Genomic DNA, 23,004 nt, shown 5'->3' with positions numbered 1-23,004 from the left:
CAGATCTGCAAGAAACGAACCAAATTAACGACCGCCACAAGGACATCACCTAGCCGTTAGGCCCAAAACCGACACCCCCAGATGTGAATCCCGGCAGCAATAAACCCCTCGCGGCCCGCCACCACCACCCACTGCCGTGCCTAGCCGTAGGCACAGAATCAGAGTCCCCCAGATGTGGGTTCCGGAGGCAAAACGATGGGGGATGAGGACGAAAACGACAGAACGAGCGGGCAGAGACGAGAAGAGAAACAGTTCTGCGAGGTTAGGGAAAGAAGGAAAAACGAGGAGGAGGAGGAGCCCGGGGGAGGATGGGAGAGGCCACCTCCCCCCCCCCCCGGCGGCAGATCTGAAAGGGGAAAACGAGTAACGTCGTCACGTCATGCAGGTAAAATTCAAACGTTAGCTTTCCTAAGTGGCAGTTAACGAGTTGGGCATGCTTGATTTCAAGTTTGCACGTACTTCCAGATGCATTTGAAAAGTTATCATCGCCATGTTTGACTTGACAAGCATGAATTTGCAACACTTGCTTTAGATCAGGGCCGGCTCTGCCTCTTGCAAGGATTACTCTAGCCGCACACACTTACTATAAAGGAGAAACTCCTAGGGCCAAGCATTGGTATGCAGTCACCCACTACGGGTAGGCATATACCGATTGCCCCGGTCACCAAATGGACTTGATGGCTATGAATTTAAAGTGCAGTGCTTGGGTCATGTGCCTTTGCAACCTTCTAACTCGAACGTGCAGTCTGTGAGTGCTACGTACCTTGAAAGTAAGGCAGAGAAGTAAAGCATTACGTACGGCACAACGGACATAAAAAACAAGTCGACTGCCGTTGTATGTAGTAAAGGAGAGAGTATAAAGACTTGGTTGTTGAGGTTTCTTAGATCGGAAAGAGGGAGGAATAACGTATTATGACACAATGGGAGCTAGAGGTTATATATCAGAAGTTTCTATAAATAAAGAAATGGAGAAGGAGAAGCTAGCCAACAATTGCGCTTATCAAAATTCCTTCCGGGATTGGGCTTCAACTTGTAGCATGATAAACATGCCTCCAGAATTTAATTTGTTTGTTGTTTGTTTAGTCTACTTGAAAAATACTACTCTATATATAGCTAACAAAATTTTAGAAATATGCAGTTCTCTTCCCCTTTCCTTTCCGCGTCTGCACACTTCTACTTCCATTCAACTTTTCTATTTCTTCGTCTCAGAAAAGGAGAACGTGCGTACTCTAAATCTCTATCTTTGTATATGTATAAATTGTTTTCTATTGTTTATAGGAATTCTAAAACTAAGATATACAAGATCAGCTCTGAGTGAGAGGACGAATATAGATTGACTCTACCACGTATTGCATATATACTTATGCCCCATTCGGCCTTCACTTGCTTTTAATTTTTTTTGTCTTATTCTCGTTTTTCCTAGATTTTGAGTCAATAGTTTTTGTTATTTATTCGACGAGAGAAATATAAAAATAAAACTCTATAATAAAAACTTAAAAGAATTTACTCTTGATAAAAAGAAATTAAAAGTAGACATATTATTAGGTTCCATATTCATATTTTCAAGTTCGGTTTAATAAGAAAATATAAGTAAGTTAGACCCAACCCCATATGATTAGAGGATCGGTCCACGTGGATAATCACGCTAAGATACTTATGTGCGGTTGTTTTTCTTTCGCCTCCCAAATTAATCATTAAAACTAGTGATGCACCTGTATGCTAAGAATAAATACCCATGCCTAGTACATGAAATTTTAATTTTCTTACAAGTACTCCATTCATCCCATATTGCTTATCTAGTTTTTGTATATTTATTTTTATTATTTTCAAAAATAAAAAGATGCCAGTTAGTATTTTTATTGGTGAAAAGAAAATATTGGAATTAATATTATAGCTTTTTGTTGGGAATATTGCAATTTTTTCTAGTTAAAAATAACTTTTAAAGTGATTAATCAGTATGGGGGCAGACGGAGTATCTTGTAATTTCAAATAGCAAGTTGATTTTTTTGAATGAAATGTTAAACTTGATTGGGCTTGATTTTTAAAGAAAATATTTTTTTGATAGCATACACCGAATGGAGTGGACAATGAGTTAATATCTGGTTAGTTGTGGTTGGATCTTTGATCTTTCCAACGAAAACACAGAAGATAAAATGCCTACATAAATTTATAATATTGATAATACCATCACTGGATTCCCAAGTTAAGTATGCATGTGTAAAGTCAAATTAGCATACACAAATTATTGCATACAAACTGATGTTGAAAGTTTTTAGTTTACTATTGACATATTCTTGAGTTGAATATATATATATATATATATATATATATATATATATATATATAAAAGTTAGGTTCCGGTGAAGGATCTCGCATTTTATTAAAATGCGGGACTCCCCTTCCTGATTGAATTTTGATGATCCAAGCCGCTCAAAGTGCTCAGAACGTGATTTTAAAGGTCCCCGCGAGAAATCAGCAAAAAAAATGACCGAGAAGGGCTTCATCCGAGTAGTTTTCATTGAACGATTCAAAAAAAAACTGTTCGGATGAAGCCCTTCCCGATCATTTTTTTTTGCTGATTTCTCGCAGAGACCCTTAAAATCACGTTCTGCACACATTGAACGGTTCAAATTTTCAAAATTTGATCGCGAAATAAAAGTCCCGCATTTTAACAAAGTGAGGGACCCCTCACTTGATCCATGGTGTGTGTGTGTGTGTATATATATATATCTTCGGGATGTGGACATGAATTACCCTCCCTACACTACAAAAAATTACACTTTTTGTGATCAAGAATTTAGTCACCGGAAGTCCATATCTGGTCACCAAATGTCTTCGATGACTAACTTTTATCTGGTCACATCTAGTCGCGAAACCCTGGTCACTGAAAGTCTTTCGTGAGTAATAACTAATCTGGTCACTAAAACATATGTTCGGTGACTAAACTTTAGTCTCTGTTGGTATCCAACAACGACCAATTAAGTTTGCCACGGAAAACGTCTGGTCACTGAAGACTATTTTTAGTGACCAGTTACTGGTCACTGATAGATTATTTTTAATTTTTAATCGCCTACAATTTGGTCACCTAAAGCTGTTTTCCGTGACCAAATTAGTCGGTCACCAATGGGTTTTCTCAGTGACCAGTAGATTGGTCAGTAAAAGGTTTTCTCAGTGACCAATTTTTTGCTCTAATTTGGTCACGAAATGTGTACTTCCCTTTCATTCATTTTAATTTATACAAAGCTCAATAATTTTTTCTTCTCATAGAAAATCCCCTGTAACTTACTGCAACTACTTGTTCCTCCAAATAGCACCTCCAAAATGCCCAGCCATTGAAGGATGAAAATTACAATCTATGCTTTAACCATCATATATATAAAATCCAAAATCATAACCATTGCCATAATACACAATATTCAACTATGCCTAACCATAGTGCAATAACCATCACAGTATTATACATATACCCTCGAAATAACCTAAATCTTTGTAATATAATATATAAGGTTCTTCTCCAAATAGTCGCATTCCCAACCAAAAGCATCTACACGCCAAAAAGTAATACTCGAGCTGTGAAGTTCATCGTGATCTCGTCGTCCAAACAAAAAGCATCAATGTGCCAAAAAAGTATACTCGAGCTGTGGGGAAGTTCACCATTATCCATCTGTACACAGAAAAGAAAGAAAGAATGCAATTCAATTTCCATAAAGAAAAGCAAGTACTCCATATCAAGCAAGGATGAATTTTAATTTTCTATAACTTTATGATTAGGTTTTCTAGATCTCTCTATCCTTGGGTTCAAAATAGATGGCATTGGCTCGTATAAGTTCGTCTCGATACTATTGAGTTCCAATGTCATCCACAGATAGTTCAGTGTTAATATTACCACTCAAACAGCCTTTCACTATCTTTTTATCATTGTTGGGTGCAAAGTTGTTTTCATGTGTCCTATAACCAGTGAGAAGTGGAAGAGATGGGAAAAAACTTACCAATGTGCCCTCCTACAACCAGTAGAAGTGGAAGAGATGTGCCCTCCATGATTGATACGTACGTTGACCAACTGCTTTTGTATTTTCCTGCCATATAAGTACAAGATCTTCCTTATTTTTCTGCACCACCTCTTGCTGTCTCCTCTGTTTCTCACTCTCTCTCCCAGTAGAAGTGGAAGTGATGAAGTGCCCTCCACGATGGGTAGGTGAACTATGTGCTTTTGTCTTTTCCTCCAACAGAAGTAGACGATCAGCCATCTTCTTCTGCCCTGCCTCGTACTCTCTCCTTTCTTCCTCACGTTGTCTCTTCTTTTCCTCACTCTCTTTCCTCTCTTGGTCACGCTCCTTCCTCTTCTGCTCACGCTCTCTCTTCTCCTCCTCACGCTCCATCTCTATTTTCTCCATATTTGCTTTATAATTCTGCAGTTCTTCATCTCGTGCCTATGATGCGATATCAGTTTTCGAAGAAGAGGAAGTGGGCTTTGAGCCGACCCCAAATCCAAGTATGTACTTGTAATAACCTAGCTCCTCAAGCACCACTAATTAAAACAACCTACCCTCAAACCAATTATATCCTCAAACAAGAAACATATCTACGTTAACAATTAGCACCAGCTCTGTACTCACACTCCTACAAAATGAACACTTATATTTTCATCAAGCTAATATATTCTCATCCCAAATGACTGTCTTTATAGGTACTTGCTCTATTGAACTAAAATTGAGTCAACTTACTAATAAAACACTTATTTGCCAATGAAGCATGTATACAAAATGCAAGTATTAGAGTACCTCTTCCTCTTCCCAAGAACATCTCCAGACATCCCCTTGGGTGTCCACTGTACACCGGACTGAGAAGATTCTTCTCGTTGGCTAAGCATCTTTGACTGCCATTGTAGATTGTAATAGAAATAATTATTATCTCAACCTGACATGAAAATGATTTATAAAAATGTGAAATATTAATTGGAAGACCTACGTGGTTTGCACCGCAAATATCATCGATCCAAGTATTATCCTTCTTGGTATTCATTTTCTCATAGAATTCTGGAAATTCAAGGTTTGCATATCCATTATCCTCCAGCTGTGAAATTGAACTTGCATTAGCATAAGATCATCATTTAATAACAAAAATTGTATATTGAGTGCAGAAGGTATCACCGGTGTAGTCATCCCTGCAACAAATGATCGAGACCCCGAACAATGACCACCGAGACCCAGCTGTCCCCTATTTTTTATTTCGGCTGCTGTCTTCCTCTATAAATAAACAAAGAGAAAAAGAAAAAGTAACATCAAATAATTGTTACATAAGAATTTTAAGAACAAAATTTAAACTTAAATATTTAATATCTTACCTTGTGCTTGTCGGTGGTCCATACATCATCGATCAAGTGACGCCAATCCTTTGGAGCCATGTTCTCATATGGACTACTATAAATGTCCTCACCATCTTCCAAAAGTTGTCGGTAATGAAGCTTCACGTGATTGCATGCACAGCTTTCTGAGCTACTTGGTTGTTATGATAATCATCTGAGATTTTGATCTTGTCCTAAAAGCAAAGTAAGTAAAGTTGTTACATCATTTGATAACGAGAATTTTATTTGTAAGTAAAAAGATAAGCAAAGTAATTACAAGAACAACTTGTATGATAGCGGATTGAATAGCCTCAGAAATATCCCCACCACGTCAGCGTATTCTTAATTGGAGCCATCCTTCTAATATACACACCCAATAGCATGGATGCATTGGGGGCATTAACACCACATAAAGTGTTCCACTTTTCTAGCACCGATACAGGAAGCTTATTCCCACCATTCTGAGCAACCAATTTATCAACTCCTTTCCCAAGAGTCTTACCACGCACGCGGTTGGATAATGGCCTGCCTGTTAATAGTTATGAATTATCAAAAAAAGACAAAGATCTGCACGTTAACAATTATCAAATGATGTAACTATTAAGAGTTATGAATTACATTAGTTGACAAGCATTTTAATAATTACTTAAGAACCAGCATGTTCAATCTTAATTTACCTACACCTCTAGACTGCTCCAAAGAAGTATTATCACCCAAAGCATCAGAATTATGCGGTAGAACATCCTCGGAAAGAGAAGGTTCAACAGTCACACTTGGGCTTGATTGTGCTGGTGAAGGCATACCAAATCTCCTACCCACTTTTTGACTTGGAGGCATGATTCTATGTATAACTGTAGAACAAACAATGAATGACAACTTATTAATTAGTTAGAAATATATTGTAAGCAATATTGGGATGCGGGAAATGGATTGTAAACAAAGACGTAGAACATAACAATGTAAACTACGTAGTTTTGAGGGACTTTATCAAGAGTCAGGGACTTTATGTTTCATCCCAATCTAAACTACGTAGTTTTGAGGTTGTTAAACTTTCAGTGACTAACAATTTGGTCCCCAAACGTTTCCAAATATTTCAAGTCCCGCGCCCAAAAATTTTAGGGAATTATTTGGCGCAAATTTGGCCATCTTCAGTGACTAAATTTTGTTTGGTCTCTGTAAGTACACAGTCCATGACTAAAAAGTGGTCACTATATTGTTTCTGTGACAAACGAAAATTTTAGTCACTGATAAACCAATCTATCGTGAATAAAATAAATTTAGTCACTGATGTATCAATTTTTTGTAACTAAAAACTTTTTAGTCACCGAAAGTAGTCACTAAAAGTGTATTTTCTTGTAGTGCCATTTGATGGTTACATGACATCACATGCATCTGAACTTTCCACAACCATCTCTTGATCCAGTTTTTCAATAAATTTGATTTACATTTCTAGTCTTGGCTCCTTGATTGACATCTTGAACAAATATTCCCCGAGTCTAGATTTAATTTATTGAGAAGCATCTAATTAGCATGTAAACCTCTTTATGTCATTCTGTAGTATCTCTAATTGGCTTGCTTATACGTGAAGAGTTAACATGGACTATTGTAAATACCATATTATACAGTATATATAGGTGCGTGAATTAGTGCCTTATTATCAACACACACTTTAATCATTGTGATTTTGCTATGATTAGTTTTTGTCATGAAAATGGACCAAAAAACTAAAAAAACAAAAAAAAATGTGAGCATACTCTCTTCAAACACAAGACTGGAAATCAAACGTCTCACATCTCAACAAAATGCATCAAATGAAAATTATGAACATATTTAGTTAAATAATTTGTAAATGATGACTACGTTTTCCTGGAATTCAATCACGAAATATGAATTTGACATTCAATTACTAAGCTTTTTCCTTTGACAGTTGAGATGAGATCTTCTTTCTTCTTACACATGGCAAATCCAAATTCCTTCATAGCTTTCCATGATCAACATACTCTAAAGAGATTTATAAAGTTCACGGTGTTTAGAAATCATACGAAGATGCAACAATCAAATGCATTAATTCATTGAAATAAGATAGCTACATTAGTATTTTATTTTCTTCTTGCACAAATGATCAAGTTTACATAGCTGGACTCTAATAATTTTTTTTAGTAATTTACGTGTAATGCATAAAGACCTAATTCACAACATATACTGAGTATTGAAGTATATATTGATTGACTTACTTGAGTTGTTGTTTAAACTCACAGAAAAATGCAATTATCGTAACGCAATATTAGGGTTTTTTTTTATCGGTAACAAAATTTTATTAAAACTTGACAAAGGGTACATCGAGGGAAAGACCAAATACTTGCCTCAAAGACCAAATTTTATTAAAACGCAATATCAACTCTTTGCACCTACAAATAAAGAAAAGTACCAAAACAAACGAAGCAGAGAGGCAAAACAATAACGGTGCATACTTCACATGATGCTAGTTCCTAGTAAGAATATTCTCTACATTAACAATTAACAAAACCCAAGAACAAACTCTAAACAAAGTGGGAAAATGCTTAGCTAAACAAGTTTTCTCGCATGATCAATTTTATGGTGCTTTATCTCACACTATACTACGTACAGTCTGAAATATAAGTGCTCTTAGCTAATTTATCAAAAGGCTGCTTACTGCCACAACCTCGCTCTCAAATATACGGTTGGAACACCCCAAGCGAAGGGTTAGGTCGTCGATAGCATAATAACCGGAAAGTCCGCGATCGTACCCACAGAGAATCAAAAACAACTTATTCGGAATGTAGGTTTTATATGGTGGATTGCAGCATTTAAGACGACCAACTTGGTTTTACTTTAAACAGTGGAAAACTAAGGCAAAAGATTAGAAAAGAGCTTTATGAACTAAAAGAGGCAAGTCTAGGGATCGTCCATCCCTTGAGAAAGGCCGTTACCGGTTCTCGAATATAACTCAAACGAGAGCCACGACCGCGCGCTCTCGCTCGGAGGATTTAGCTTTAACGACTATGTTTATAGAAAGATGTGATTAAACAAAATTAAATCAACCTATTTTCGCTAATGTATTTAACACGTAGGAGGCCACGAGCCTTCAATATGTCGCTTGCCAAGACCGCTTAACTAAATGACATATCAAGGAGTTAACACCCCTCGCTTAGACCAAAATGGCTAGGTTAGTTCCATTCCGAAAACCATGATTTTAAGCTCGAGGGTTCGAGAACAAAATAACAACCTAAGTCATTGGAAAAGAGTAGCCCAAGACTTAGCCAAGAAACTACTCACACATATTGAAAAGACTAGAAATCATGTTAAATATTGAAAACATGTTTAACCGATAGAAACAGAAATAAACTGATTTATATGAAGATCCAACTAGTAGCTACAACATTAATAAACGAGAAATTAACATAAAACAAATACTTACTTGAGTTCTTAAGGAAATAACTTGGAAAACTTGAAAGACTAACAATGGAAAAACCTAGAGAGAAAACTAGAAACTTAAGCCTAAAATTACATATGTGAGAGAGAAAGACTTCCAACCGATTTATACAAACAAATCCCTCTCTACAAAATATCCTAAAAACATTCCAAAAGTAGCAACTATTCCATAAATGAAAGGTCCAAAAAGTAACAAATATCTAGCCGAAAGCTCATGGTATCGATACGGATTAACCAAAGTATCGATACCACGCTGCTAAGTTGAAATGTCAATTTTCCCCGTAGTGCTCCCGTATCGATACGGCCTTAATCCGTATCGATACAACAATCACTGCCTTCCCATGAAGCCAATGCGTATTGATACAGAATAAGGCTGTATCGATACAGGCTGTATCAATACAGGGAGGTTATCTTCAGTTCTTCAGGCCAGCCTCAGCAGACAGCTCCTAGCACTTCCACAACATCTTATTTTCATTCTCTAAACTTAAGTAAAGACTACATTTTAAACCTTTCTTTTACCTTTTCTTTACTTTAATTTATTTAATGAAAATAAGAAAGTACCCCCCATTTGAAAACAATGGTATTACCTAGGGGTGTTAGTCGGTCCGTTCGGTTCGGTTCGGTTCGGGGTGGATTTGCCGGAGACCGATCGGGTTCGGGGTATGTAAGGCCGGGACCGATCCCGACCGGTATTAATGTCGGTTCGGTTCGGTTCGGTTCGGGGTGAGTTCGGGGATTTCGGGGCATTCAGGGCATTCGGTCCACCCGATTAATGGGCCTTTTGGGCCATTTGGGCCCATTTCCAACGACTGTTGGGCCTTTTCCCACTTTTTTTGGGGCCATTTTCAGCCATTTTCACCTATTTTTATATGGGTCTTTTTTGGGCATTTTTTCCACCTTGTTTTGGGCCATTTTTTCAAAACCAAACAATCCATCTATTGACATACATGAGAGAATAACCAAGGCTCCTCCAATGTTCTCTCTGTGAAGGAAAAAAAAAATATAGAACCTTTCCAAATCAAATAGTCCAGTGGTCCACCTTCTAACAGTCCAGGAAAGACAAAAAATACAAAGTTCAGAGAGTTTCAGTCACCCTTACACTCACAGGAGCTTAAAGCCTTCAACCGGAGGTCCAGAACCAACAACTTAGTACCAAACTACCAGTTAAACCTACAACTACAATAATCCTCAATAAAACAGTTAATACCAAATGCTCCTTTTACACTTAGCAGCCCCTCAGTAAAACAGATAATACATTCATCCAAATGCCCAAATACTAACAGTTCAGGGAAAAAAAAACGAAGTTCAGACTGCAGAGAATTCCCAAAAAACTGAGATAGAGTCACCATTCCATACAACATCTTAAAGCCTTCAACCCTTCCAAAAAGTTATCCATAGCCCTACATTGTCACAAAGCAACAAAATTAAGCCACTAAAAACTAGTCAATGACATACAAATTCCAAAAAAATGTAAACATTAGTTACATTACACATTTGTGTACCCATGATACACCCATGATGGAACTCCTCAATCCAAGCACCAACCTCTTAGTCCTTATCACTTGATTCCAAGACAACTAAAAACATAAAAGAAAAACAAAGAAAACATACAAGTAAGACATTCAACATAAAACATATTTAAGGACCATAAAATACTTGTTAGTAAAAACTAAAAGTAAAAGTAGTACCCGAATCTAATGCCTCCAATTCATCAAGTTGTTCTCTTATATTGATCTTGGTTGGTTTTCTAATCCATTGTTGTGTGCAAATTAGAGCTTCCACGGTTTTTGGAGAGAGAGAACTTTGATAAGGATCAATGACACGTCCGCCCGTGCTAAAAGCGGATTCGGAGGCAACCGTGGATACGGGAATTGCTAGCACATCTCGTGCCATTTGAGAGACAATTGGATACTTCGAAGAGTTTAACTTCCACCAACGAAGTACATCAAAGTTGTCACAATCATCCTCACTAGTTTCCGCAAGATACTTTTCCAATTCCGTTTTGCTTGCCATGTTGCCCTCCTTTTGTTTGTGCATCTTAAATTGAGATTTCAAAGATTTATGATTACCAAAGTCTGTTTCAAGTCCGTCCAAATCTACGGCGTCCGATGATCCCCCAACCTCTTTGTTACGCACATTTGTGTACCCATTATGCTTCACATACCATCCAAATAAACGAGTAATTTCACTTTTTAACTTATCCATGAACTGACCAACTATTGCCTTATCATAGCCCAAGGTATTTTGCAAGCAATACTCAAAAAATGCAACTTTGCATCGAGGATCAAGAACAACCACAAACATCATCATTTGATTAATCTTATCAAAATCACCCCAATACTTGTCAAACTTGATACGCATACTCATTGCCAAATCATACAAATCACTATCCTCGTTTTCACACAACTTCATAATGTCTTGTTGAATCAACACCATTTCATCAAAAAAAACATTGCAAGTGACGTACAAAGAACCCGAAAATTTCAAAGTTGCAACGTAAAACACTCGAAGAAACTTTACGTACAACTTAATCTTTTCCCAATCACTTGAACTTGGAGGCCCAACATACTCCTTCCACCCTTCCCCCCCCCTTTCTTCTTTATCTTTTCAATTTTAATTACCCTATTTATACCCTTAAAACTATCAACATCATCAAAATCCTCGTCCATCTCCTCCTTTCTTATATTTAATTTAAAGTTCGGATCATCACACAATCGATCAAAGGCCTTTTGATAAATTAAAGCTCTCTCCAACATGAAATATGTATAGTTCCACCGAGTAGACACATCCAAACAAGGTTTAAGCCTACGCACAATTTTCTCCTTCTCAACACATGACCAAAACTTCGCCATTCTAGATGGGGAAGACTGATGCAAAATGAAATGAAAAGATTATATATTATTTAAAAAAAAGAATATAAAGTTCCTTATTTTTGTTTTTATTTATTTTGTTAGGAATCTTGCAATTATAGAAATAAGTGTTTACATTATTTAGTTTTTCAATTTAGTTTATTTAGTTTCCTTTTAAGAGTTATTTGATTAAGAAGACTTGATTCTAACTTTGGTAGTTTCCTTTTTCTTTATTTCCTAGTGTGTAGGGTTTCTCCTACTATAAATTAAGTTGTAAGCCTTAGGGCTATTCAGTTTTTGATGATTAATGAAATTAAAAAGAGTGTTCTCTTTTATGCCAAATTCTTTGGTATTCTACGGAATCAACAAAGTGTTTGATGCCTTTATTCCTGGGTATTCTTTGACTAAACAGGTTTAGAGAAGGATTTCGATCTCCGGGTATTCGTTACGAATCAACGGATTTCGAACTCAATTTAGTAGTTTTGTGTTTCATTAGCTTCCGCTGCATCAAAGACCTCACATATCTCACCATATTGCGCACCCTCGCAATCGGGACATCAATCTCTTGCAATCCCTCATGTACGATTAGATTTAAGATGTGTGCCGAATATCTCACATGCAAGAACTCGTGATTTAAAATGGTGGTCTTTCTATCTTTGGTCTTTCTCTCCAAGTATCTAATCAAAAGATTGTTTGAGGATGCATTATCAACCGTAATGGTTAGAAACTTGTCAATTCCCCAATCCAATAAGCATTCTTCAACCATTCTACCAAGAGTATCACCTTTGTGATTAGGAACAACACAAAAATTCAGAATTTTCTTTTGGTACCTCCAATTCTCATCAATAAAATGACCCGTAAGACACATATAATTCAGATTTTGGACTGAAGTCCAAGTGTCCGTTGTAAGACAAACCCTTTGATTCTTGAGTGTGTGTTTCAATGTTTTTTTCTCGTCCTCATACATGGCCATAATTTGTTTTGCCATCGCAAGCCTACGAGGAGGATTCCACATTGGTTGAACAACACTTATAAAATCTCTAAATCCTTCACCCTCAACAAATGAAAAATGCAACTCATCAATTATTATCATCCTCGCTAGTGCTCTTTTACAAGTGTCAACACTAAAAGCCACAGGCACAAGGTTAGCACTTGTTTCACCATTGTTTTCTTTCCTTTGAAAACTAAGGAGTTTTTGCCTAGAACCCGTAAATTTCTTACTTGGTGGATATTTGGTACACTGATACGCTAGATGATGAGTTAGAGATTTAGTACCATTTAACTTCGAGTGACAAGCATAATCTGTCCCACTCCAATTACATGCAGCCCTAGGTTTTGGATGACCTTCCGGTGTAATAAGTGTAAAATGCTTCCAACATGGAGCCCTTTTTTTCATACCAACAACCTTCTTTTTTTCAGACTCGTTATTAATTTCAGGCATGAGATCATCATTTACTTCAGCATTTTGAGGGATATCAAACTCAACACCTTCATCCATAATGTCATCATCCATATCATCCATCTAACACAGCAGAAAAATAAAACCAACATAATCACAATCTGATTTTCATATTGTTCGTGCACTAATCTGATTTTCAGTTCATCACCTCATGTTCATGCGAAAATTAAGCAATATGTAAATTGTAAACACTAAACCCATTAAACTCGTGAACTATATTCAACAAAAATCTAATTTTCAAGCCAATTTAGGATTTTGAGATTGAATACCTCATGCTCATGGTCAGACATTTCGCCGGCGTTGTCAAAATATCTGTGACGCGATTCTGATAGAGATTTCTCCCCTTCCTCACGCTAGCCTCTCTACATACACATAAATGAGATAAAGATAAACCACATTCACTTACACACACTAATTAAGCAATGAAATTCTAAAATTAAAAAAAATAACAGTAAGAACCAGAAGTTAACAATTCAAAATTTTGTTTGATTATGTAATTGTTGCTGGCATAGATTGCTAATAACTTGAATAGGTTCTATTATGAGTCTATGATACAAATCCTTCCTTATAGCATTACATGAGAACAGCTCCTGTTCCCTATGCCATCCTCCCCGTTTGCCCATTAGTCAGTAAGCCATAGAAAGCAATATTGTAAACAAATCCAAATACATACACTTAACATCATTAAAAGCAAATAGGAAGAGCTTACCTTCTCGTTCACTTCACAAAACTTCAATCTCTTGGTGAAAATGGAATTCCTGTTGCTGACCGTAAACTAGTGCGAACCAATCTACATGAATCGCAACATATGAAATAGTTCAGAAGTTGAAAAATGAAAACAGTGAATAAATTAGATCAAACAAACAGATGACCAAGCCAATGCTAGAGTTTCTAGAAAGGGTGTAAACAAAATTACCCATATATCAATGTAATCCAGTTTTTCCTTCGCAAATGAAACTAATTCTTTACATCATCCCCCTGTCTAACATCACATTTCGTCCCCTGTGGAAGGAAGAACAGAATCAGAAGGTTCAGAACTAAGGTAAGAGAAACAGATTGACCCTCCCGAAGGAAATTACCAGAGACAAAAAAGAGAGGAAAGAATGTCAAAATCAAAGAAGTGGCATCTTACAATGAAACCGCAAACAATAACTAACAGAAGATTAAGTCATGATGGAGGTACCCACACATGCAGCTCCCCAAATTCCCCTCTTAAGTTCTGAAGAGCAGATTCGACCCGTTCGGCTGCAAAAAAACCATTTCGTCAAATATTTCCCGCACTGTCAGTAACTCAATTTCTATTCTGATGCAGAACCTCAGCTAACAAGGTTGGTATCACAACTGATGCAGTTAGGCCTCTAAGATGTTCAATTTAAACTGCAGGGTTTTGGAGGGTATAAGTGATTTAATTGTTTAGGTGAATGAGCACTTCAAGGGGCAAACTAAAGAATAACTACATTATAAAGATCAATTAATTCCGTTAACTGAAAAAAATTCTTGTTCCATCATAGAGAATGAATAAATCACACACTCAAGCACCTTCATATCATACTAAAACACAAGAACAGCTTGTCAAGAAACACATGCACGGTCGCTTATAAAGAAATGCATGCACAGCTGATCTGGTGCATACATACTTTGGGAACTAGTTTGGAAATCAATAACAAAGACATATTATGCACAATGCGACAGCACCAATCTCTTACATGCCGCAAAATAACTCAACTAACAAATGCAAAAATAATTTGAATAAAAACAAAAAAAAAATCACTCTCAACTTTTTAATCTAAACCTAGCCCAAGCCAACTACTAATCAAACCAAGCCAAAATGCAAAGAACCGAACTCGGGCATACATATGTGAAATGGAAAAATTTTGCTCAAGCAAAACAGCTTCCCTTTACATAACAGTTCTTGAGCAAAGCAGCTTACCTTCACAAATTTTGCTCGGGCATACCTATGTGAAATGGAAGTATGTCTGCTATCTATTCCAAATGAATTGCAATGCAATGGAAACAAAATGGAATTTAGCACTACAAATAATTTGTTGCACATAGCCATACTAAATAGAGTCAATACCCATAACTTCAGTACATCCGTAGATTACATATCCTTAAGTCGTACTTGCTAACCTTTACATAATAATTTATACGTATCAACACCTATTCACCCATTAGTATCTTGTAAGCCCTATTCCAAAAGCCCTATACTAAATAGAGTCACTCCCCATGGTACAGTAGACAAACTTTTTTCAGCTAACATCATCCAAAAGGTCAATGTATGAAATATACGTAACGATTAAGTTCAACATTTTTAATCCTGGAAACCTTCCCTTTAAAATTTACATTGATGTCGAAATACACAGCAGAAGCCATAACTTGAAAAAAAGACAACAAAAATTGATTTCAAAATCCCAAATAGAAACCCCTAATCATAGTGTAAACCAGAGCTCTAATTAAAAAACACAAAAATTGATTTCAAAATCCCAAACGAAACCCCCTAATCATAGTGTAAACCAGAGCTCTAAAAAACAACAAATTCCATAGAAAAAAATCACTGAATCTAGGCCTTTGTATTTGAGTCATCAACAAATCCAAGGGGTTTCAACACACAGAAGCCATAGAAGCACAAATGAACCCTAAAAAGTAAAAAGGAGTAAAGGACTACCATCACGAATTGAGCTGAAAACACAGGAGAACGAAAGAAACGAACCTGATTAGAGAAAAGAGGACCTCACTCGCAACAACATTCGGCCTGCAATTACCAAATTGGCTCTCTCGATTTCGGCCAACAACTCCCAGATCTTGATGAAGAGAAGATGGAGGCCGGAGCTTCTTTTTTCCTTAACAAAAGATGAAGATGGAGGCGAGGGCGGCGCTGAACTAGTGGAGGAAATCGGTGTAGACTATAGATCGTGGAGGACCGGAGGTTAGAGAGAAGGAAGAGAGCTGAGGTCTGAGGGAATGGCTGCGCGTCTGAACTTTGGAGTGGGGACTGGGGAGAGTAAAGGATAGATAGGGTAGGGTTTGGGAGTGAACGCTCAAGATTAAAACATCAACTGGATTGACGGTCAAGATTAAAATGATTTATATAAATGTATATAATATATATGGTTCGGTCGGTTAGGTTGGTTCGGGACGAATAGATTTCCAGAAAACCGAGACCGAACCGAACCTAGGTTCGGTCGGTTCGGTCCACCCCGAACCTCCAAAAAATGCCCCTGAACCGACCGAAGACTGAACCGATTGGTCGGTTTTTTTCGGTCTGGTCGGGTTCGTAACAGCCCCAGTATTACCAGAATTTCAAGATTCCAATTAAATTAAAATGTCAACCCCCTACTTTTAGTGTAAAATGGAAAACTGCACATTTTTCGCAAGAGAAAATGGCTCAAAACATGACCTTGCTCTTCAAATAAAACTTTGTAACTTTGTAGTTACTCTTAGAAAAATTCAAGGATCAATTACCGCCATTTTTAATGTCGAAAATCGATACTTTTTCGAAAAGTCATTTTTCCATACTTAGATAGATTTTAAGGGGCCGACAGGGTCTTCGGGTACTTGAAAGCACTTGAGCCATCCATGGAGTCAAAACACGCCTTATTTGCACGGTTTGCCTGAAAACACTAAAAACACACCTTACGTGCAATATTGAATAAAAGCTAGATAAATACAAGTTAAAACAATATAAAACGGGACTAGTCGCACCAGATATATACAAAATTGGGTGCTCATCAAAGGTGATCCATAGTTTTGCTTCATACTAAAGTGACTGTCTAAACAAAGCTTTTAGCTAAAACAAACTAAAATTAATTACAGTATGTATAACCATTTTTGCAGTTAAGCAGAGCACATGTCAATTTGTCAACTGAGAACACTTGTAAATAGTGAGTGTGATTGTTTCTCCATAACTCATTGTCTCACATTTATCAAGTACTAACTCAACTTCATTAAAGAACATTAGCTGATAATCAGTGGCAAATATGGTATTGTTGATTAAGAATATTACTCTAGCAATAAGGAGCTGGGCACAGCTCAAGTGATGGTTGTTTAAAACATCCTTTCCAAGATCAACTTCAAAAATGTACAAGCCATAGGAAAGTCTTCTTTCAAGATTTCAAGGTGATGTGATAGACAACCTAATGCAATGTTATCATATGACCATCTTTTAAAATGTCAAAGAATTTTATTACAAAGTTTCCATTTAAAAATAGAGGCAACAAAGTCCAAGGTACAATATTCGGTGCTGACATTGAAGTGCTTGAAAAAACTCTAAAAGTATGTGTACCTCACATTTTCTATAAACAATGCAATGTCTATCATCTCGAAGAAAAAAAAATAGATTTGTGGAAATGGATGATTTATGCAAGAATTGCAACGGATGAAACTAAGATGGATGCATTTCCAATTAGGACCCTCAAATGAGCTAACTTACCTTGCAATTTATTAGTAAATTGTAAATTAACCCCTCTAGTTTACTAAATTACAAATTTACCACAAGTGCTTAATAAATTACAATCTAACCCCAATAGTTCTACAATAACGATCTGAATTAAAAGAACAATAAACAACAAGGATACCCTTACGTGTTACTTTAGTTATTTATCTTCTGATTCTATTTCACTTGTCATTTAATTTGCTTGTGCTTATTGATTGAATTTTTGTACTATCGAGAACTTAGGTTCACAAGGGAGGTGTGTGGATTTAGAAAAAATATGTAGAACGTTAATGAAAGAAGTAAAGTAATGATGAGTTAGGAGGCAACCATCCAGGACCTTGTTTGTTCTTAAGGGTGGTTTGCAAGGACCTAGTATTGGTAAGGGCAACCTAGTGGACCCTTTATTAAGGGCAGCCTACGAGACCATGTGATATGCATTGCAAAATCTCAAATATGACAAGCTTAGGTGAGTCGGCTGTAGAGCAAGGGTGTTTTGGTTAATTAATGAAGTGCAAGGGGTGGTTACGCTATATGTTTTTGTTAATGAAGAGTAAGGGTTGGTTACATTTCTGTCATAAGGAAGTGGATTCTTTTTCGGCCCCCTTGTAATGTGTAAACACCGAATTTTGGCCCACCTATTATTTCACCTATTCCTGCAGTCAAGATAGTCAGCTCGATCCTGACACGCTGATGTAAGCTATGCTAAAGAAGAGTGCACAGCACTCAGTAAAGATAAAACGATGCTAAACACATTAGGTTTTCTGACAGTAAGACATGCGGTCATTCTATTCGACAAGCATCCTAAAATATCTGCATGTGCATAGCCTGGTCGTAAGGCATGTCATTCCTGGACGAGCGCAATTCCCTCTTCGCTCAACTATCAAAAAATAAATCTTGGTAACTCCAATCTTGTCCAACCGGCCAGCATATCTCCCGTAACATCCAATCTTAAATCAGCATAGACAGAATTGTTCATTTTAGAGTTTCTAAGCAACTTGTTCAAATCTCGTCAAAATTCAAGGACGTTCCACCATTGGATCTTCACCAGACTTTGCTAGCACCTTGTAAAATGGCTGATTTTTACTCTAAAATCTGTGGATGAACCAAATCCCTCCCGAACCTCACCAAACATCACGCGCATAATGAATACATAGTATCTTGAGGCCTTCAGGAAAATTTCTTGCAAAATGGAGTTCGTTTACTATTTTTAAGCACATTGCGCCTCGCAAAACGGACAGTATTTTGTTCACATACTTGGATCAAGTTTCTTCAATCAAGCCGTACACAAAATAATCCTCTTGATTACAAAATTTCCAGTAAAATTTCAGGTCAATCGATGTTTGTTTGGTTTTCCAATCGCATGTATCGCTAGAAATCAAACAAGAATTGTACAATCATTTTCCCAATGATCTTGAGATGATCTAAAAAACAGAGGTCGCCACGATGTTCGAAACACCTTAAAACCCAAGGATGACATTCCGAACGGATTTACATTGAACTTCCTGGCGTGTGTACGATAATGAAGCAGAACGCTGCTTGCGTTGCTTAACGACCAAGGCTCTCCAGCTTCTCTTATGAAAAGCCCAAGGTTCATATCTATGGAGCCAGGCTCTGAACGTATAAAATACCCCGTTTCACCTGCATTTCATTACACACCTTAACGTCTCCAACTTCACTCTAGCTTTTCAAGCTCAAAAATTGCAGCGAAGCATGCAGAAATCCCGAGAAAAACCCTTCGAGTCCAAAACCTCGGAAAAACCCAGAGTTATCACGTTTTAAGTATTTATTTTTCAAGAAGGCAATTTCAAGTTCAAAAATAATATATTTATGCAAATAATTTTTCTAGCAATATAAATCTTATTTGATAAATCTCATTGAAATCTTTTGAACGTTAAAAAAAAATAAAAAATATATTTTTTATTTATATTATTTTTAAATTTAAAAATATGAAATAAGTACTTATTTTAAGAAAGTACTGTAGAACAGGCTCTAAGTCACTCGCAACATTAAAAAAAAAAAAAAAAACTCACTCAGAAACGGAGAGAAATTAATATATGTGCTCAGTTTTGTTCAATGGCGTCAAGTAATTTTGACTCTACCCCACGATTCAACTCTCTCTCTCTCTCTCTCTCTCTCTCTCTCTCTCACTTTATATGTTCTGAGTGTTTGAAAAAACCAGCAATCTGTTTTGCTACAGGTCAAAAAGTCCTTCACCAACCCCACTTTGTCTTCTCCTCCTCAACTCCATCCTCAAAACCCATTTCGCACCCCCACACATACTAGTATTATACTCCTACGAGAGAGAGAGAGAGAGAGAGAGAGAGAGAGAGAGAATGAAACCCCCATTATTCTTGTTCATCTCTCTCTTCTTGTTCGTCTACATTACTATCCAAGCAGCAGCAGACATTTCACCAGGCTCAGCCCTCTACGCCTCAAACCCAAACCAGTCCTGGACCTCCCCCAACAACACCTTCTCCCTCCGCTTCATATCCTCCGCCTCCTCCGCCGCCTACTTCGCCGCCGTCACTTACTCCGGCGGTATCCCCGTCTGGACGGCCGGCCCCGCCGACTCCTCCGCCTCCCTCAGCTTCCTCCCCGACGGCAACCTCCGCCTCCTCAACGGCTCCTCCGGCAACCTCGTCTGGCAGTCCGGCACCGCCGGTCTCGGCGTCTCCTCCGCCGCCCTCGACGACTCAGGTAACCTCCGCCTCCTCAACGGCACCGTTTCCATCTGGTCCACCTTCGATAACCCAACCGACACCATCGTGCCATCTCAGAATTTAACAGTTAATAATGTCTTGCGATCTGGGTTGTACTCTTTTGCCCTTTTAAGGTCTGGGAATTTAACCTTAACGTGGAACGACTCGATTTTGTATTGGAATTTGGGTTTCAATTCGTCTACTATTACGAATTTGACATCGCCCAGTTTAGGGCTTCAGTCAATTGGGATTTTATTAGTTGCTGATTCGAACATATCTAGCCCTGTGATTGTTGCTTACAGCAGTGATTACGCTGAAGGGAGTGACATACTTAGGTTTTTGAAACTGGACAGTGATGGAAATTTGAGGATTTATAGCTCGGCTAGGGGTAGTGGAACTCAAACTGAGGGATGGGCGGCTGTTAGTGATCAGTGTCAGGTTTTTGGGTATTGTGGGGATCTGGGTATTTGTAGTTACAACGATTCGAGTCCGATTTGTGGGTGCCCTTCGGAGAATTTCGATCCGATCGATCCCAAGGATAGTAAGAAAGGGTGTAAGAGGAAGGTGGAGATTGAGAATTGTCCCGGGAGTGCGACTATGTTGGAAATAGATCATGCGATGTTCTTGACGTATCCTCCAGAGCTGTCTTCCGAGGTTTTCTTCGTTGGTATGTCCGCGTGTAGGTTGAATTGTCTTGTGAGTGGCTCTTGTGTTGCCTCCACCTCGTTATCAGATGGGACGGGGTTGTGTTACTTGAAAAACCCAAATTTCATAAGCGGGTATCAGTCGGCTGCTCTTCCGAGCACTTCGTATGTCAAGGTGTGTGGCCCCATAGTCCCAAACCCTTCTGTGTCTTCGTTGAGTGTTGAACATTCCATTGGTTCGAGGTTGAAGGGTTGGATTGTTGCTGTTGTGATTATAGGTACGATATTGGGTTTGGTCACGCTGGAGGGAGGTTTGTGGTGGTGGTGCTGTAGAAATAGCACCAAATTTGGTGGTTTGCCGGCTCAATATGCTCTTCTTGAGTATGCCTCTGGGGCTCCGGTCCAGTTCTCGTATAAAGAACTACAACGAGCCACAAAAGGTTTCAAGGAGAAGCTTGGAGTCGGAGGATTTGGGGCAGTTTATAGAGGTGTTCTTGTGAATAGAACTGTTGTTGCGGTGAAACAACTAGAGGGAATTGAGCAGGGGGAGAAGCAGTTTAGGATGGAGGTTGCAACTATAAGTAGCACCCACCATTTAAATCTGGTGAGGTTGATAGGGTTTTGCTCTGAAGGACGTCACAGGCTTCTGGTATATGAGTTCATGAGAAACGGATCCCTTGATAATTTCCTCTTTACAGTTGAAGAACAAAGTGGGAAATTCTTGAATTGGGAGTACAGGTTTAAGATAGCCCTAGGGACTGCAAGGGGTATGACCTACCTTCATGAGGAGTGTCGAGACTGCATCGTGCACTGCGACATAAAGCCAGAAAACATTCTTTTAGATGAGAATTACAACGCCAAAGTCTCAGATTTTGGCCTTGCAAAACTCATAAATTCGAAAGACCATAGATATCGGACATTGACAAGTGTCAGGGGGACTAGAGGGTATCTGGCTCCCGAATGGCTTGCGAACCTCCCGATAACATCAAAATCGGATGTTTACGGTTTTGGTATGGTTTTGTTAGAGATAGTGAGCGGTAGAAGGAATTTTGAAGTATCCGAAGAAACAAGTAGGGAAAAGTTTTCTATTTGGGCATACCGAGAATTCGAAAAGGGAAACTTGAAGGGAATCGTTGATAAAAGACTTACAGATTTTGAAATGCATATGGAGCAAGTGGTTAGGGCAATCCAGGTGAGTTTTTGGTGCATACAGGAGCAACCATCACAGCGGCCAATGATGGGAAAAGTGGTTCAGATGTTAGAAGGGGTTACCGAAGTTGAAAAGCCACCAGTCCCTAAGGCCGTGCCTGAAGGGTCAGTTGGTGAGGCCAGCTTCAACGGAAACAGTAGTGTCAGTGGTCTCTCTGCATTTCGATCTTCTGCCCCAGCTCAGTCTTTGTCACTGCCGCGCCGAATTTTGACTTTGGAGAGGACTTCTTCTTCTGTTTCGTATTAGAAAAAGTGACTTTGAAGGTATAAAATTGGAAGGTGTTAAGGTGATGAAAAGGCTTTGTTTAGAAGTATACTTTTGCAAAGTTCTGATAGTGTTCTTGTCATTTTGATTCTCATGTTGTGTATGTTTGGAGTTTGTCTGTCATCGCAGTTAAGATCTTTGTGCATGTCCACTCTTTATTGCAGAGGAGGAATTGTAATTAATGACATGCATTCTTGTTTGATTGCGCTTCTTTTTCCTACAAAAATAAATTTCGCCTGGTCATTTCTGAAGTGCTCCTGAAACACTCGAAGGGATCTAATCTAGCATGGTTCAAATAGTAGTATTTTGATCTATAGATCTGTGACCAAATTTTCTGAACCCTTTGGTACTATTTCATTTGATAAACAATATACAACCCGATTTCATCCTTATCTCCGATCTAATAAATGGCATAGAAGTTCCCTTGTTGGATCCAACCTTCAATTCAAATGTCCCTTTGCCAGCATTTCCAATCCAAGGCTTCAAATTATAGAAGTCAACTTTTTCTGAAGGCTCAATGGTATTTTAACATCTCCAAATTTGACTTCAAACCTACCTCTCCTATCCTAATCTCAAATTTTATTTTACTTATAAAAAATGGAATTTGAAACGGCTGGTGCTTTTATTAGTAACGATTAAAAAAATTTGAA

The 23,004-nt window shown here is 38.0% G+C and overlaps 3 protein-coding genes across 5 annotated transcripts; 1 reads left to right on the top strand and 2 right to left on the bottom strand.

Annotated features, from left to right (window-relative positions):
- Nucleotides 1-3,354: 3,354 nt before the first annotated feature.
- LOC131329278 (uncharacterized) lies at nucleotides 3,355-5,467 on the bottom strand. 2 transcript variants are annotated; one of them, XM_058362373.1, is made up of 6 exons: nucleotides 5,345-5,467; nucleotides 5,151-5,246; nucleotides 4,969-5,073; nucleotides 4,782-4,876; nucleotides 3,990-4,499; nucleotides 3,355-3,664 (listed from the first exon to the last, which is right to left on the bottom strand). In XM_058362373.1, exons 1-5 carry the CDS (start codon nucleotides 5,402-5,404, stop codon nucleotides 4,382-4,384), a joined length of 474 nt encoding a protein of 157 aa, XP_058218356.1. In that variant the 5' UTR covers nucleotides 5,405-5,467; the 3' UTR covers nucleotides 3,355-3,664; nucleotides 3,990-4,381. The 2 variants fall into 2 exon arrangements, with proteins under 2 accessions (XP_058218356.1, XP_058218357.1); XM_058362374.1 differs by having other exon boundaries at nucleotides 3,990-4,876; nucleotides 4,965-5,073.
- Nucleotides 5,468-5,474: 7 nt separating this feature from the next.
- Nucleotides 5,475-6,294, bottom strand: LOC131329277 (uncharacterized). 2 transcript variants are annotated; one of them, XR_009200699.1, is made up of 3 exons: nucleotides 6,022-6,285; nucleotides 5,622-5,873; nucleotides 5,475-5,538 (listed from the first exon to the last, which is right to left on the bottom strand). XR_009200699.1 is itself a non-coding variant. In XM_058362372.1 (3 exons), exons 1-3 carry the CDS (start codon nucleotides 6,179-6,181, stop codon nucleotides 5,496-5,498), a joined length of 405 nt encoding a protein of 134 aa, XP_058218355.1. In that variant the 5' UTR covers nucleotides 6,182-6,294; the 3' UTR covers nucleotides 5,475-5,495. The 2 variants fall into 2 exon arrangements, 1 of the variants encoding a protein (XP_058218355.1); XM_058362372.1 differs by having other exon boundaries at nucleotides 5,672-5,873; nucleotides 6,022-6,294.
- Nucleotides 6,295-19,757: 13,463 nt separating this feature from the next.
- LOC131329839 (G-type lectin S-receptor-like serine/threonine-protein kinase At1g34300) lies at nucleotides 19,758-22,556 on the top strand. The gene has a single exon (XM_058363236.1). It carries the CDS (start codon nucleotides 19,871-19,873, stop codon nucleotides 22,334-22,336), a length of 2,466 nt encoding a protein of 821 aa, XP_058219219.1. The 5' UTR covers nucleotides 19,758-19,870; the 3' UTR covers nucleotides 22,337-22,556.
- The last annotated feature ends 448 nt before the right edge of the window (nucleotides 22,557-23,004 follow it).

This window comes from Rhododendron vialii, chromosome 6a (assembly GCF_030253575.1).
Source record: "Rhododendron vialii isolate Sample 1 chromosome 6a, ASM3025357v1".
Taxonomy (NCBI): domain Eukaryota; kingdom Viridiplantae; phylum Streptophyta; class Magnoliopsida; order Ericales; family Ericaceae; genus Rhododendron; species Rhododendron vialii.
The sequence above is the reverse complement of the archived record's forward strand: the minus strand, read 5'-3'. Positions and strand labels throughout refer to the sequence as shown.